Here is a 14,587-nt window from a genome sequence, read left to right as displayed (position 1 = left end):
TCAGCAAGTGCTTAATTTGTAAAAAAAAGAAAAAAAATGTGCGCCAGGGCCCTAGTCAGGAGGCCACTTCTGCTTGCACCAACCATTGCCACTCTCAACTCTGCCGATTACAGCAACAACACAACTACCATCACACTCCTTCAAGTGTAACAAATCTGAATATTCCAGGTCCCCAAAGCTATAAGAATGGTTCGTCAGCAAGTATTGGTAATTTTTGCGGTATATTGAATTGATAAACAAATATTGTTGTGCTTATCTCTAAATTAGACAAACAGTGCCACCATCTGCAAGACAGCCATAAGTGATGCATTGACAATTAAGTGCTGGTGCCGAGCACAGGAAACCACAGCTCAAATTAAGCAATGTGGTGACTGGCAGGAAAAAACACCCCTGGCAGAAAAGAGCAGTGAATACTACAAATTGCTCCGCTCACCCTTCAATACCCTAACTGCCAAACCTCCGTCCCGCAAATTATAAATCACCCCAAAGTGACATCCCTGTCAGAAATTTCACATCACCACAGAAGCACTGCCACGCCACTGACCCAGGACATCAGGTGAAATACAGATTGTGTAAGGAGTGTCTGAATCCATAAGACTCACAGCCACATCATGTGGAAAGCAGGTTACCTTTGCTTTCATACTTTGAACCAGTCATTTTCTGAACACTTTCTGAATACAATCACCATGACAAAACAATTGCTTTCCACAGCGCTTTGGAGCAGTGGTGGCTCCTCCGCTATGGCAGAGAAGCGTCACCCCCCAAAAACATCAGGAAAGGAAAAATAAAACCACGCTTGTTTTATTTCTCCTCTCCTGCTGAGTCTTGGGGGCGGGGCTTGGGGGAGGTACATCACAGAAGGGAGTGGTAGTGAACTACCTTCACTGTGCCTGACGGATTGGACGGACGTCTCAGGCTGGCCAAACCCTCATGCGCAGTGAAGCTCTCTCCAACCCCAGATCCATTGATGGGTTGGAGACAGCAGACACAGACTCCCAGTCTGTCCTGTACCGCTAATCGAGCACTTTCAGGCCAATTCTGAAGCTGCTCTCATGTGAGAGCAGCTTCAGGATTGGCAGCAGGGTAGGCTGGGATCCTGTGACTGGAGAAGATGAGCAGAGGAGAGCGACGCAGGATGAGGCTGGCTGAAAGTACATTTAATATATATATATTTTTATTTTTTATTTTGCCCCCATCCTTCGCAGCCCCTATGCCCTCCCTCACCCTACCCACCTCGCCACTCATAGCAAAGACCGGCCACTACTGCTTTGGGGGTAGGGATACTCGTGTACAAGTCAGACATAGGAAGCTGAAATTACTCCCTTAGGAAGAAGCGTGAGGCTTCACAAGTGGCAATTACTGTACAATTTACAGGGATGATGGTTTATGTAAAGGCCAGGAGTGTGGATTTTATAAAAGTTACAAAATGTAATGCCTCTTCAATCCTACCTTTCCCGATGATTTGACTCCCTTCAAGATGCAGAGGTACACGATGACCCAGGACAGAAGCAGGCACAGGCACAGGTTCCAGCGGATGCCCCCGGGGTCTCCGATCCCCGTACTGCCTTGCATGTGTAGAACATAGCGGCTACGATAGAAAGAGACATAAAACAGGTGTCACTGATCTCCACAGAGTGGCTGGAGGTCTCTACAACACGTTACCTTGTCTACAGTCTTACTATCAGAAACAGGAACCCAGACAGGAGGCCATGTTTTATTTCCTGTCTTTACCATCAGCTCTTACTTCCCCCTTTTGATCACTCCATCTTGACAAGAACACCTTTTGCCACATCGATTGTGTCCACCCCAGCCAATGGATGGAGTGCTGTTTGAGGAAAGAAAGAGGCGTTGCACTTCATGTCACAACCTGTGATCACCTATGAATGATGGTATATGTTACGTTACATCATGTCATTTCAAGTTGCATTACAGAGATTTCTATAGTACTGGGCTTCCATTAGCACTGTCTTTCAGTGCCGTCGAGTGCACTATGCTCCTCATCATCTCCTACACACTTGGTTCTTTCTACATTCCAGTCTTGAGTATTTGTGTGATACAAGGATTAAGGGCTCAGTGTTTAATTTGAGTCTGTGGTTGCCGTTGGTAGCCACAACACTCATTTTTGGAGACCTTTACTTTTTTTTCTCATCGCACATTGACCGAGAGCAAAATAGTGAAAAATGAACAAAGAGCAAAGAAGAAAGAATGGAAAGACGACAAACCGTCACAAAAGGAGAACAGAAGGAACCTGCAAGAGTGCGATAAAGGGCAGGGTGTGTCTGCTATGGATCAAAGAGGCACGAGGTGGACTCAAGAATGTGCAGTCGGCACACCTACATTTAATAGTGCTGGTAACAAGCTTCTGAGCAGAGCTTTGGGTACAGGCACTCATTCTTTTACAAATTAAGCATGGATTAAGGTTTATTTTACTGATAATTACTGAAGTGATTATCGCCTCAGACGTTATATGTTAGATTTGCTGTATCATCCAAAAAATGTGGCTTGTTACTGTGCGGGGCTGATATTCTGGTCTCCTCCAAGAGATGTAGTGCCCTCTTCTAGCCTTTGCTGCTTCCTCAGCTGCCGTGACCCTCTTGGTATTGTTGCCGTTTTTGTGCATTTTATATTTTTGTGCACTATCAATAATGTGCAGAATTTAGTTTTATTCTTGTACACATTGCAGTGATTGTAATGCATTTGAAACAAATTTGTTATGACTTGTAAAAGTGTGTTTTTCAGGATCATGTTAATTAGGATTCAGTTTAGACCTTGGCCAATCTTGTTTAAAATGGATGTCTCCTCCTGCATGTGCAGTACTCATTATTTCTGCTGCACACAGTCAAGCAGAGTCAGGTTTGTTTATTTCCATTGAAGTTGTTCTTACTGTTCTCAAAGAAAAGTTTCCAATGTGGTCACAATAATGTTTAGTTTCCCAAGGCCCTTCCTCTAGCTCACTGCATCCCATTCATTCGCAATAGTTGCTGTTTTTCATGTAACTAGTTTGTTCTGCCATTTCTAGATTACATTAGCACATAGTTGGCAGAATCAATGTTCATGCAGTGGGACAGTGGTTAGATGCTAAGGCAATATGACGTTTTATAGAACTGTGGTCTGATATGCTCAGAGTATAATTCTCTTGCTCACGCCATGATGATTTAGTAGAATTTGATGATTTCCTCTGAATGAAAATTGTATGTAAACCATTGGTTTTGGGGGTGAGCTAGAAAACTTTCCAATGCCACTAGGGATGCCGTCTTTTTCCCCATTGATTTTGCTGCTCATTTGGGACTTAAACTTTTTCTGATTCTGTACATTATACAATATTGCCCAATTTTCTGAATGCCTTCATGGCAATGGCTTTGTGACTCTGAATTTATGATTTCTGTACCACACCTTTTGCATTTTTGTAATCAATCCTTTTCAAATAATATTACTGCCCTAAAACTCAGTCATTGGGCCAGTTCTGACTTAATTGACTGTATTCTTGATATGCTGTGCTTTATCTCGGTACAAAAGGGGGTGGTGATGGACGGAGCATCTGAACCAATCAAACACTCACACCCAGTCAACAGTTCTGGGTTTAATCCATCACAATTCTTTAGCCCACTCTACCACCCCAGTTCAGACATGGCCATATGCAAATCAGTCTGACCCTGTGCCTCATGGGAACAGTCCAGCCCGAACTGCCAAGCCATGCCTTCCCTGGACCGGAAACAAGCTTCTGAGACCGGTTTCTGGCATTTCAGCCGTCTTCAGCCCGGCTTGCTTGAATCTAGTGGCAAAGTGAGCAAGGGACTCACGTCTGAGCATACCCTGCCAACTTATGGTGAACAAAGCGGTACAAAAGGGGGTGGTGATGGACGGAGCATCTGAACCAATCAAACACTCACACCCAGTCAAAAGATCTGGGTTTAATCCATCACCGTTCTTTAGCCCACTCTGCCACCCCAGTTCAGACATGGCCATATGCAAATCAGTCTGACCCTGTGCCTCATGGGAACAGTCCAGCCCGAACTGCCAAGCCATGCCTTCCCTGGACCGGAAAAAAGCTTCTGAGACCGGTTTCTGGCATTTCAACTGTCTTCAGCCCGGCTTGCTTGAATCCAGTGGCAAAGTGAGCAAGGGACTCACGTCTGAGCATACCCTGCCAACTTATGGCGAATAAAGCAAAACAAAAGGGGGTGGTGATGGACGGAGCATTTGAACCAATCAAACACTCACACCCAGTTAACAGATCTGGGTTTAATCCATCACCGTTCTTTAGCCCACTCTGCCACCCCAGTTCAGACATGGCCATATGCAAATCAGTCTGACCCTGTGCCTCATGGGAACAGTCCAGCCCGAACTGCCAAGCCATGCCTGCCCTGGACCGGAAACAAGCTTCCGGGACCGGTTTCTGGCATTCAGCCATCTTCAGCCCGGTTTGCTTGAATGGGAGTAGCTTGGAAACCTAGGAATTAATGTGTCAAAGCTACCACTATGGAAATAACCATTCCTTTGTTTTAAAACTCTTTTTTATTAGCATTTCAATAAAGAATTGCTATTTACTGACAATCCCATGAATCTCTTTAACACTATGACATCCCATTTCCAGTCGTTCCACTTTTCCCTCCTGCTGCACAAAACTGACAGTGCTCACAGAGGAGGCGTGGTACTTTCTTTCCGTTTCTACTTCGCTTGGCGAAAGGAAGGCACAAATGTTCCCTCTATTTTTGTTCCAACATCCACAAATCTTCACCCATCTGTGGGGGCAGCCCCACCCCTCATAAACCACTCTCTCAGCCAGCATACACCAGCCCATGCCTTTCTTTCAATCTCCTCATTGTGGTACTTGTTCTGCTCCCCACAATCTTGCAATATTCTGCTTAGCCACCACTAAGCCCAGGGTAGTCCATACGAGTCCGATCTGTTTTGCCCCATATTTTAGGTAGATGCCACTTTGCAGAGGCATGCACTGCCACAGCACCCTCATTGCTCATATATGTCACTAGAGACTTTTAAGACCTGTGCAACATGGGGTAGTCCCACACTATATGAAGGAATGTGTCAACCTGTCCACATCCTCATCGACACAAGCATCCGGCGCTCTACTCATTTTGACCGTCATATCCTGAGCAGGCGCCAGGGCCTCCTCCCATTCATAATATTCCAAGCTGCCCTGGTCCTGGATTCATCTCTCTTCCAAATGCAGCAGGGCCTCAGGAGTTTTGGTATTTTTTTTTTATATGTCAGGGATGTGGCCTTTCGGGGCATATATTCATCTAGCAGCCTGTCCTCCAAGGGCGAGGACTCGGGGATTTCAACTCCCTTAGGCAACACGGCCATAAGTGAGTGTCGTACCTGTAGGTAGGAAAAAATCTCAGTTGGGGCAATTGGATATTTACACTGTAGCTCTACCCAGGGAATCACATCACAATGGGTCCATAAATCATCCACAAGGGTAAGGCCAATTAGATCCCACTTATCGAATCATGGATGCAGTCACAGCATCCTGAATGTAGACATATCACAAAGGGTGATCTTGCCCCTCCATTCAAGGGTGATAGTATCTTTGTGCCAAAGATTCACCTCAGTTGCCGTTGGGACCTTAGTGTGTTGGGGTTGGCAGATAAGGCCCTAAGGTGTTCCCATGGGTGCACCTTCAGAGTGTACAAGCGATAAGATGGTTCATGTAGGAACCAACTATTAAAGGTGGTTAATTGAGCCGCCCAATAGTATTTCTGGATATCAGGGATGGAAATCCCACGTTCTACCAACCCCTTGTAAGCTTGTGGAGCTATGCATGCTTAGCCCCCATCCCATAGTAGCATCCTGATCTCGTCCTTGATGGCTTTAAAATAGGAGATATGAATTGTGTAGGGCATATTTTGTAGGATGTATAAAAATGGGGTAAGGACGTAATTTTAAATAAAGCCGCCCTACCCAGGAGTGACAGTGGTAGGGATCTCCAATGGCAGACGTCCCACTTCCGTCTGTCCAGTTGTGGTGATAGATTATTGCTAAAAAAACAGGTCAGGGTCAGTTGTTATGTTAATACTTAATAGTGGCGTAACATAGGCCCCCGCAGTGCAGGGGGACCCCCAAGCTCCAGGGGCCCCCTCAGCAGAGTACCCACACCAGAGAGCTCCTGATTAAGACTGGAGGGTGCCCCCTCCATGTACCTTGAAGGGAGGCCCCCTCAAGTTTCCCACGTCACTGATACCTAAATAGTGATAACCATCTGTGACTATTTTCTCTTCACAATTTTGGGGCAGTTGGGGCTCTGGCACCCGCAGAATAAATATTTGAGACTTCCATCAATTAATAGAGTAGCCCGATTATTGACAAAATAAGTTAAGTATGTACATCAATCGATCTAGTGTAAAAACAGGGTTTTTCAAATAGAGCGGAATATCGTGCATAGAGTGAGTAGTTGGTACAGTTCCTCTCCAGAAAATATTGCTAGCAAAACTGTGAGTGAGGAGAACCAACCACCCATTGGCGGAAAAGGTCTTTTACATGCCGCAGGACCCTTGCATACAGCGTCTGTCACTTTAAAAGGATTCACCACAGGCTGAATACTCACGGTGGTGTAACCTGCTGTAACTCGACTGGACGGAAAGCGGACATGGAACAGCAATACAAAATAAAGGAATGCCAGAACCCATGAAGCTGGAATAATTACACCAGCTCGCTGTCCCAACACATGGTGTGGAGTGGGAGATGGGGCAGACAAAGGTGAAGTTGGACACCGCACACAGAGCCGGAGATGCTCTCAGACCATCCCCCTCAATCCAGACAACGAGCCCACTGAAGCTGGGCTTAAAAAATGACAGTAAGAGCCCGCTATAGCAGGGCTGTTAAAAAGCATCTTTAAACATGCCTGGTGCTGCATACATAAACATACAAGTGCAACAGAATGCAAACATATATTAAGCGAGTCTGCATAGCAGCGCCTCCCACCGGGAATATGGGTTTGCTAAAGCACGCCCTCATCCCACTTACCTGCAACTTGCTTCAAGAGTCTGCAACATAGAACCAAAAAAACAGGAAGCGGCGTGAGTCGTGCCTCTTCTTGTACAAGGTCAGGGGTGAAGGAGTTCGGCCATGTTAGGGAGGGATGGGAGGACTAGAGTGCTAATTTGCTTGGAGGGTTCTGTTGGGGAGCTGACGCTCACTAAATTAGTCATGTGGACGGCGGGGTCCTGCCAAGCAGATCTGGATGTTCCCATTGGGCAGGTGGTGTCCTGTCGGCGAAGTACTGATGGCGGTGACCGCAGTGGTGGGAAGACAGGTAAGTGGGAATTTTATTTTTACGTAAAACACATATTTGTTGTGTATGTGTACATATATGTGTATGTAGGTTATGTGTAGTGAGCATATTTTGTACATTCTGCATTGCACTCCACCAACATACACACAACATGCAGTGTATACTTGCACATACCACAAACACATACCTTTGATTCTGTGAAAACGTCTGTCGTGGTCAAGGTGCAGCAGGACAGGGAGGACTTCTACGGCAAAGAGGACGAAATCACAGCCTGTCCCCATTAAAAAGTGAGTTTTCACCCCTTTCCTCCCATTCTGGCAACTCTAAGTAGGTGAGATTCCCACTGGAATTCCCTTCAAAACAGCCTACAAACAAATCTAGAAGGCAGGAATCCTGTCTGGAGTCCCGCCACCACCTGCTGCAGCCCATCCTGCCGTACGGGCATGGAGCAAGTTCTGGCGGAGACCGTGGGACAGTGAGGTCTTTTCTCCTATTGCCAGTCAACATCTAAGAAGGGCGGGCAGGAAGGCCGCCAAAAAGACTACTCCGTCGCGGTCCCACCAACATCTAAATCAGGTCCCAAGTCTCACGGTAATCCTATACCTAACGTTAGCTCTATAGTTGATTGGAACTTTTACAAGAGATGAAGAAGTGGATGGGTACAGACATAGACAGCTAGAAAAAAATGAAGTGGCACATTGCATGTATTAAGATTATCACACTATGGTGTGGCCTGAAAAGAGATGCACTATAATGTGAGAAGCTGGCCTAATGTCATGGCTGCAGGCAGACACTGGTGCACCGCATTTTGCATCTCGTTAAGGATTTTAAAGGCCACGAGGTGGTGACATTTTGCTGGCATTGGTCCATTGCAGTCCTTCACTGACAGAGCGTGCTCATGTGATTTGCACAGACAATGTCACACTTCTTATCTGATCACATAAAAGGGTTCAGAACTTTTTTGCCTTGAAATGTGGAAATGTCCTCCAGCTTAGATGTCTCGCCATTTGTTTCCCTATTTTTTCACTCAAGTATTTTTCTCGAATTTTTGTTACAGTACTTAACATGGCTTCCTTGGCGGCCACTTAGTTCACCTACACATACGAGCTGGGCCAACTCAGAACACAAGAAAGGTTTCATACGTGTGATGATCAAGTAATTAATTGCATGAGAATTGCCGTGCAAGGTGAGCAATTGTAATGTAATGTTACTTCAGTGCAGCCCCTGCAAGCAACTCCTAACATCTGGTGACAGGCCCTTCATGGCGTTTCATGTGTGACATCAACTTCAATCAATCAATCAATCAAGACATTTATAGAGCGCACTACTCACCCGTAGGGTCTCAAGGCGCTGGGAGGGGGGGGGGGTGCCGTTACTGCTCGAACAGCCAGGTCTTGAGCTTCTTCCTGAAGGAGAGGTGGTCTTGGGTCATGCGCAGGTCGGACGGGAGTGAGTTCCAGGTCTTGGCAGCCAGGTAGGAGAAGGACCTTCCTCCTGTTGTCGCTCTTCGGATGCGGGGGACGGCGGTGAGGGCGTGGCTGGTTGATCTGAGGAGGCGCGTGGGAGTGTAGAAGTTGATCCGGTTGTTGAGGTAGCTCGGGCCTTGGTCGTGTAGGGCTTTGTGCGCGTGGGTGAGGAGGCGGAAGGTGATTCTCTTGTTGACCGGGAGCCAGTGCAGGTCTCTCAAGTGTCCGGAGATGTGGCTGTGTCGGGGGATGTCGAGGATGAGTCTTGCTGAGGCGTTCTGGATCCGCTGGAGTCTTTTCTGGAGCTTGGCGGTGGTTCCGGCGTAGAGGGCGTTGCCGTAGTCCAGTCGGCTGGTGACGAGGGCCTGGGTGACCGTCTTCCTCGTCTCGGTGGGGATCCACCGGAAGATCTTCCGTAGCATGCGCAGGATGTTGAAGCATGACGAGGAGACGGCGTTGACTTGTCTGGTCATGGAGAGGGAGGAGTCCAGGATGAAGCCCAGGTTGCGCGCGTGGTCCGTCGGCTTGGGTGCGGTGCCCAGGGCGGGGGGCCACCAGGAGTCGTCCCAGGCGGAGGGCGTGGAGCCCAGGATGAGGACTTCCGTCTTGTCCGAGTTCAGCTTCAGGCGGCTGGTCGACATCCATTCGGCTACCTCTCTCATCCCTTCGTGCAGGTTGGCTCTGGCGGCGTCGGGGTCGTTGGTCAGGGAGAGGATCAGCTGGGTGTCATCGGCGTAGGAGATGATGTTCAGGTTGTGTTGGCGTGCGATGGTCGCGAGGGGGCTCATGTAGACGTTGAAGAGGGTGGGGCTCAGCGAGGATCCTTGGGGTACGCCGCAGATGACTTCGGTGGCCTCTGACTTGTACGGTGGTAGACGGACTCTCTGCGTTCTGCCGTCGAGGAAGGAGGTGATCCATTCCAGTGCCTTCTCCTGGATTCCGATGTTGCTGAGGCGCTGTACAAGGGTGCGGTGGCAGACAGTGTCGAAGGCCGCGGAGAGGTCCAGGAGGATGAGGGCCGCTGTTTCTCCGTTGTCCATCAGAGTTCGTATGTCATCGGTGGCAGCGATGAGGGCGGTCTCGGTGCTGTGGTTCGCTCTGAAGCCAGACTGTGAGGGGTCGAGGGATCCATTCGTCTCGAGGAAGGCGGCCAGTTGTTTGTTGACGGTCTTCTCGATGACTTTGGCCGGGAACGGGAGGAGCGAGATGGGACGGTAGTTCTTGAGGTCGGTGGGGTCTGCTGTGGGTTTCTTGAGAAGGGCGCTGAGTTCGGCGTGCTTCCAGCTCTCAGGGAAGGTGGCGGTGTCGAAGGAGCTGTTGATGATGTCCCGCAGGTGGGGTGCGATGACAGCGTCGGCCTTGTTGAAGACGTGGTGAGGGCAGGGGTCGGTCGGAGATCCGGAGTGGATGGAGTTCATTGTGCGGATGGTGTCTTCGGTGCTGATCGGCGTCCAGGTGCGGAGGGTGGTGGTGGGTGGCGTTGTTGCGGTTGTGGCTTCCGTTGGTTGGTTGCTGAAGCTGTTGTGTATGTCCGCGATCTTGTTGTGGAAGTAGGACGCGAGGGAGTTGCAGAGGTCTTGCGACGGGGTGATGTCGTTGTTAGCGGCGTTGGGGTTGGAGAGCTCTTTCACGATGTCGAAGAGTTCCTTGCAGTTGTGTGCGTTGTTGTCCAGCCGGTCCTTGTAAGTATTTTTCTTGGTGGCGCGGATCAGTTGGTGGTGTTTCCGGGTGGCGTGCTTGAGGGTGGTCATGTTGTTCGTAGTTGGATCCCTCCTCCAGACTTTCTCGAGGGCTCGACAGTTCTTCTTGGAGCTCTTGAGTTCGTCGGTGAACCATGGTGTTTTTCTGCTGCAGGGTCCGCGGGGTGGGGTTCTCAGAGGGGCGAGTTCGTCTGCGCAGTTGTTGATCCACATCGTGAGGTTGTCTGCGGCCTGGCTGGGGTTCGCTGAGCTGGCGGGAGGGTGCTGGCTCAGGGAGGCGGTGAGCTGGTCGGCTGTGATCTTGTTCCAGCTTCTTCGGGCAACCTGTTGCTGGTGGTGGTGGATCGTCGTTCTTTTGAAGGTGAAGTGGACACAGCTGTGGTCCGTCCAGTGGAGTCCTGTCGCGTGGCTGAAGGTGACGTCTTTGCTGGATGAGAAGACGGCGTCGAGTGTGTGTCCGGCGAGGTGGGTGGGGGAGGTCACCAGTTGCTTGAGTCCGAGGTTGGCGAGGTTGTCGAGCAGGCTGATGGTGTTGCGGTCGCTGTTGTTCTCCAGGTGGAAGTTGAGGTCCCCCAGGAGGATGTAGTCGGCGGAGGGGAGGGCATGCGGGCTGACGAAGTCGGTGATGTCCTCGCTGAAGCGTGTGCGTGGTCCCGGGGGTCGTGATCCAGACCATTTTTTTTTCTCGCAGTTTTGTATAGCACGAAATCGATCCGTGGTGATTAAATGATTGGCTCAGAATCATAGAATCGTGAGCTGACTCCGAGATTCGAGCCTGGTCTCCTGCTCCAAAGTCGGCAGCTGTGGCCCTTGCGCGACATCATCTTGTCATCATAGAATATTGGCTTGATTCTGATTGGAGAATTGAGGTACGTCAGATGAGCTAGAACTGAGCAGGTGAGGTTCCAGTTTGTCACCATGAAGGTTGCAAGTTCTGGAGCTGGGATTCTTCAGTTTCCTGACAACGTTTTTCATACAAATAGCCCCATGGGTTGCTCTTACATTTAAAGCACTACCTTGAGCATTGCTCAGATTTTTCCTCAGAAAAGCTCTCGATTGCTTATGACAAGCTTTGTATCTGAAGAGTAAACCCCTATCACACTGCAAAGATGCAGGTAGTCACCAAGACAAAGGTGAACTATCAGAATCCCATTTTGGTAGCTTTGTGGCAAAACTAGGGAAGAGATCGCTGATAGAATTGTGTAGATGCATGAATGATGTGAGTAAAACCACTGATTCCAGAAAAAAGGCCACAGACATTGTGATGATGCATGGAAAGTTGGGGGTTTTAATTCTGAGCTAGGCTGGAAGTAGATGACTTTTGAAGAGATGGTGGAGAACTGGAAGAAGCTGCGAGGCTGTGGCTGTGACTAAGGGTCGTTGTGGCTTGCAAGGACTGGCGATAGTGCCCTCCATCCAAAACAAACTCAGAGGTCCTAAGTGTGTAATACCTTACTAACGTGATGCAGAGTCCTGTTGGAGTCACAGCTTCATGAGACATATATTCTGGTCAGGACTTTCATTTTGAAAAATGTCTCAACTGGGAATGGTGTTAAAAAACTGTGGTCTGAATCGGTTTTCATTCATCGGATGAGCCCCTCCTTATAGTCTGAATAGTGTAGTTTCCTTTTCTGCTGTTCATTTGCTACCTTCTGTTTTTCATGAGTTTGATTAAGTTATGGCTGGGCAACTGAATACTGCAATTCTACCACCAGTGGTGGGGACATCCGTCATGTTTAAATAATATCACCGCAATATATGTTGCATTATGCTGCATAATTAGCATTTTCTTGCCATATCATTTAGTCAAACCTACCACAAAAGTTGGAAGTCTTTACTGAAAAACTTCCAATGGTCCTGGTTATATCCCCATCTGAGATAAGTTCAAGTTCAAGTTCAAGTTCAAGTTTAACATTTGTATAGCGCACTACTCACCCAGAGGGTCTCAAGGCGCTTGAGGGAGGGGGGTGCTTTACTTATCGAATATCCAAGTTTTTAGTTGTTTTCTGAAGGAGAGGTGGTTCTGTGTAAGGCGGAGGTGGGTGGGGAGAGAATTCCAGGTTTTGGCAGCTAAGTAGGAGAAGGATCTTCCCCCCATGGTGGATCTATGGATGTGTGGAATTGCGGCGAGGGCTTGATTGGACGATCATAGTTGGCGGGTGGGGGTGTAAAAGGACAGGCGCGTGTTGAGGCATTCGGGTCCTAGGTCGTAGAGGGCTTTGTGTGCGAGGGTGAGGAGACGGAACGTTATCCTCTTGTTGACGGGGAGCCAGTGGAGGTCTTTCAGGTGACTGGAAATGTGAGCTTGGCGGGGGATGTCTAGTATGAGTCTGGCTGAGGCGTTTTGGATGCGTTGGAGTTTTTTCTGTAGTTTGGCTGTGGTTCCGGCGTAAAGGGTGTTTCCGTAGTCCAGTCGGCTTGTGACCAGTGCGTGGGTGACCGTCTTTCTTGTTTCGGTGGGGATCCAACGGAAGATTTTTTTGAGCATACGTAGGATGTTGAAGCATGATGATGAGACGGCGTTGACTTGTCTGGTCATCGAGAGGGAGGAGTCCAGGATGAAGCCCAGGTTACGTGCGTGGTCCGTAGGTATGGGTTCGTTTCCCAGGGCCGGTGGCCACCATGAGTCATCCCAGGCGGAGGGGGATGAACCTAAGATGAGGACTTCCGTTTTGTCCGAGTTCAGTTTTAAACGGCTGTTCTTCATCCACTCGGCTACTTCTTTCATCCCTTCGTGTAGGTTGGTATTGGCGGTGTTTGGGTCTTTGGTGAGGGAGAGGATTAGCTGGGTGTTGTCGGCGTAGGAGATGATGTTGAGGTTGTGTTGGCGCGTGATGGATGCGAGGGGACTCATGTATACGTTGAAGAGGGTGGGACTGAGTGATGATCCTTGTGGTACGCCGCAGATGACTTCGGTGGCCTCTGATTTAAAAGGGGGGAGGCGGACTCTCTGGGTTCTTCCGGTGAGGAACGAGATGATCCAGACAATGCTTTTCCTTGTATTCTAACGTTGCTGAGGCGTTGTATAAGGGTGCTATGACAGACTGCGTCGAAGGCTGCGGAGAGGTCAAGTAAGATGAGGGCAGCTGTTTCTCCGTTGTCCAGTAGAGTTCGAATGTCGTCTGTTGCTGCGATGAGGGCGGTCTCGGTGCTGTGTTTGGCTCGGAAGTCGGACTGTGAAGGGTCGAGGGATTTGTTGGATTCGAGGAAGGCAGCGAGCTGACTGTTGACGGCTTTCTCAATGACTTTGGCAGGGAATGGGAGGAGCGAGATGGGGCGGTAGTTCTTAAGTTCAGTGGGGTCTGCTGTGGGTTTCTTCAGAAGGGCGCTGAGTTCGGCATGTTTCCAGCTTTCCGGGAAGGTAGCGGAGTTGAGGGAGCAGTTGATGACGTCTCGGAGATGGGATGCGATAATGGAGTCTGCTTTGTTGAAAATGTGGTGGGGACATGGGTCGGTTGGCGATCCTGAGTGGATGGAGTTCATCAGGCGGATGGTGTCTTCAGTGGTGATTGGGTTCCAGGCGCAAAGGTTGTTGGAGGGGGGTTTTAGTTCGGAGGTGGGTGGGATGGACTGGTCTTCGGACTGGTTTTCAAAGCTGTTATGTATGTCAGCGATTTTGTTGTGGAAGAATGAGGCTAGGGAGTCACAGAGGTCTTGGGAGGGGGTGATGTCGTTGGTGCCGGCGGTGGGGTTGGTAAATTCTTTGACGATGTTGAATAGTTCCTTGCTGTTGTGGGCGTTGTTGTCGAGTCGATCCTTGAATGCTGATTTCTTGGTGGATCGGATCAGTTAAGATAGTTAAGTTAGATCAGATAACACCATCGCATCTCAGCATCAAAGTGTATTGCGAGAAAATAAAAATGTATGTACAAAACAAATATATGATTGCGATAAAAACAAACAATGCCACATTTTTCATTAACCAGAATTTTGTCAGAAACATGAAAATGTCCAATATAGCTTATGTAACCAATCTTTAAATAGATTTTTTTTTTGTTCATAAAATAAATGGAACCCAACGTGGACACAACATGGATTGGACTTGTTTATGTGCTACCTCCCTGCTAAGAAGATGCGTTTTCCCTTCATTCATTCATATGTGAGCTTGTTAGAGACAGAGGGAAAGTGTAGACACTATCATTATGTTACATACTTAACAAACCCCTGGG

At 48.6% G+C, this 14,587-nt stretch overlaps 1 protein-coding gene across 4 annotated transcripts in view; it reads right to left on the bottom strand.

Annotated features, from left to right (window-relative positions):
* SLC6A7 (solute carrier family 6 member 7) overlaps positions 1–14,587 on the bottom strand; it is a 454,425-nt gene that overhangs the window by 302,706 nt on the left and 137,132 nt on the right. For all 4 annotated transcript variants that reach the window (XM_078653584.1, XM_078653587.1, XM_078653585.1 and 1 more), the window contains one exon: positions 1,450–1,588. In XM_078653584.1, the coding sequence (XP_078509710.1) occupies positions 1,450–1,588 (139 nt within the window). The remainder of the gene's footprint in view (positions 1–1,449; positions 1,589–14,587) is intronic.

Source organism: Lissotriton helveticus, chromosome 7 (assembly GCF_964261635.1).
Source record: "Lissotriton helveticus chromosome 7, aLisHel1.1, whole genome shotgun sequence".
NCBI classification, from domain to species: domain Eukaryota; kingdom Metazoa; phylum Chordata; class Amphibia; order Caudata; family Salamandridae; genus Lissotriton; species Lissotriton helveticus.
This window is presented reverse-complemented; position numbering and strand designations above follow the sequence as displayed.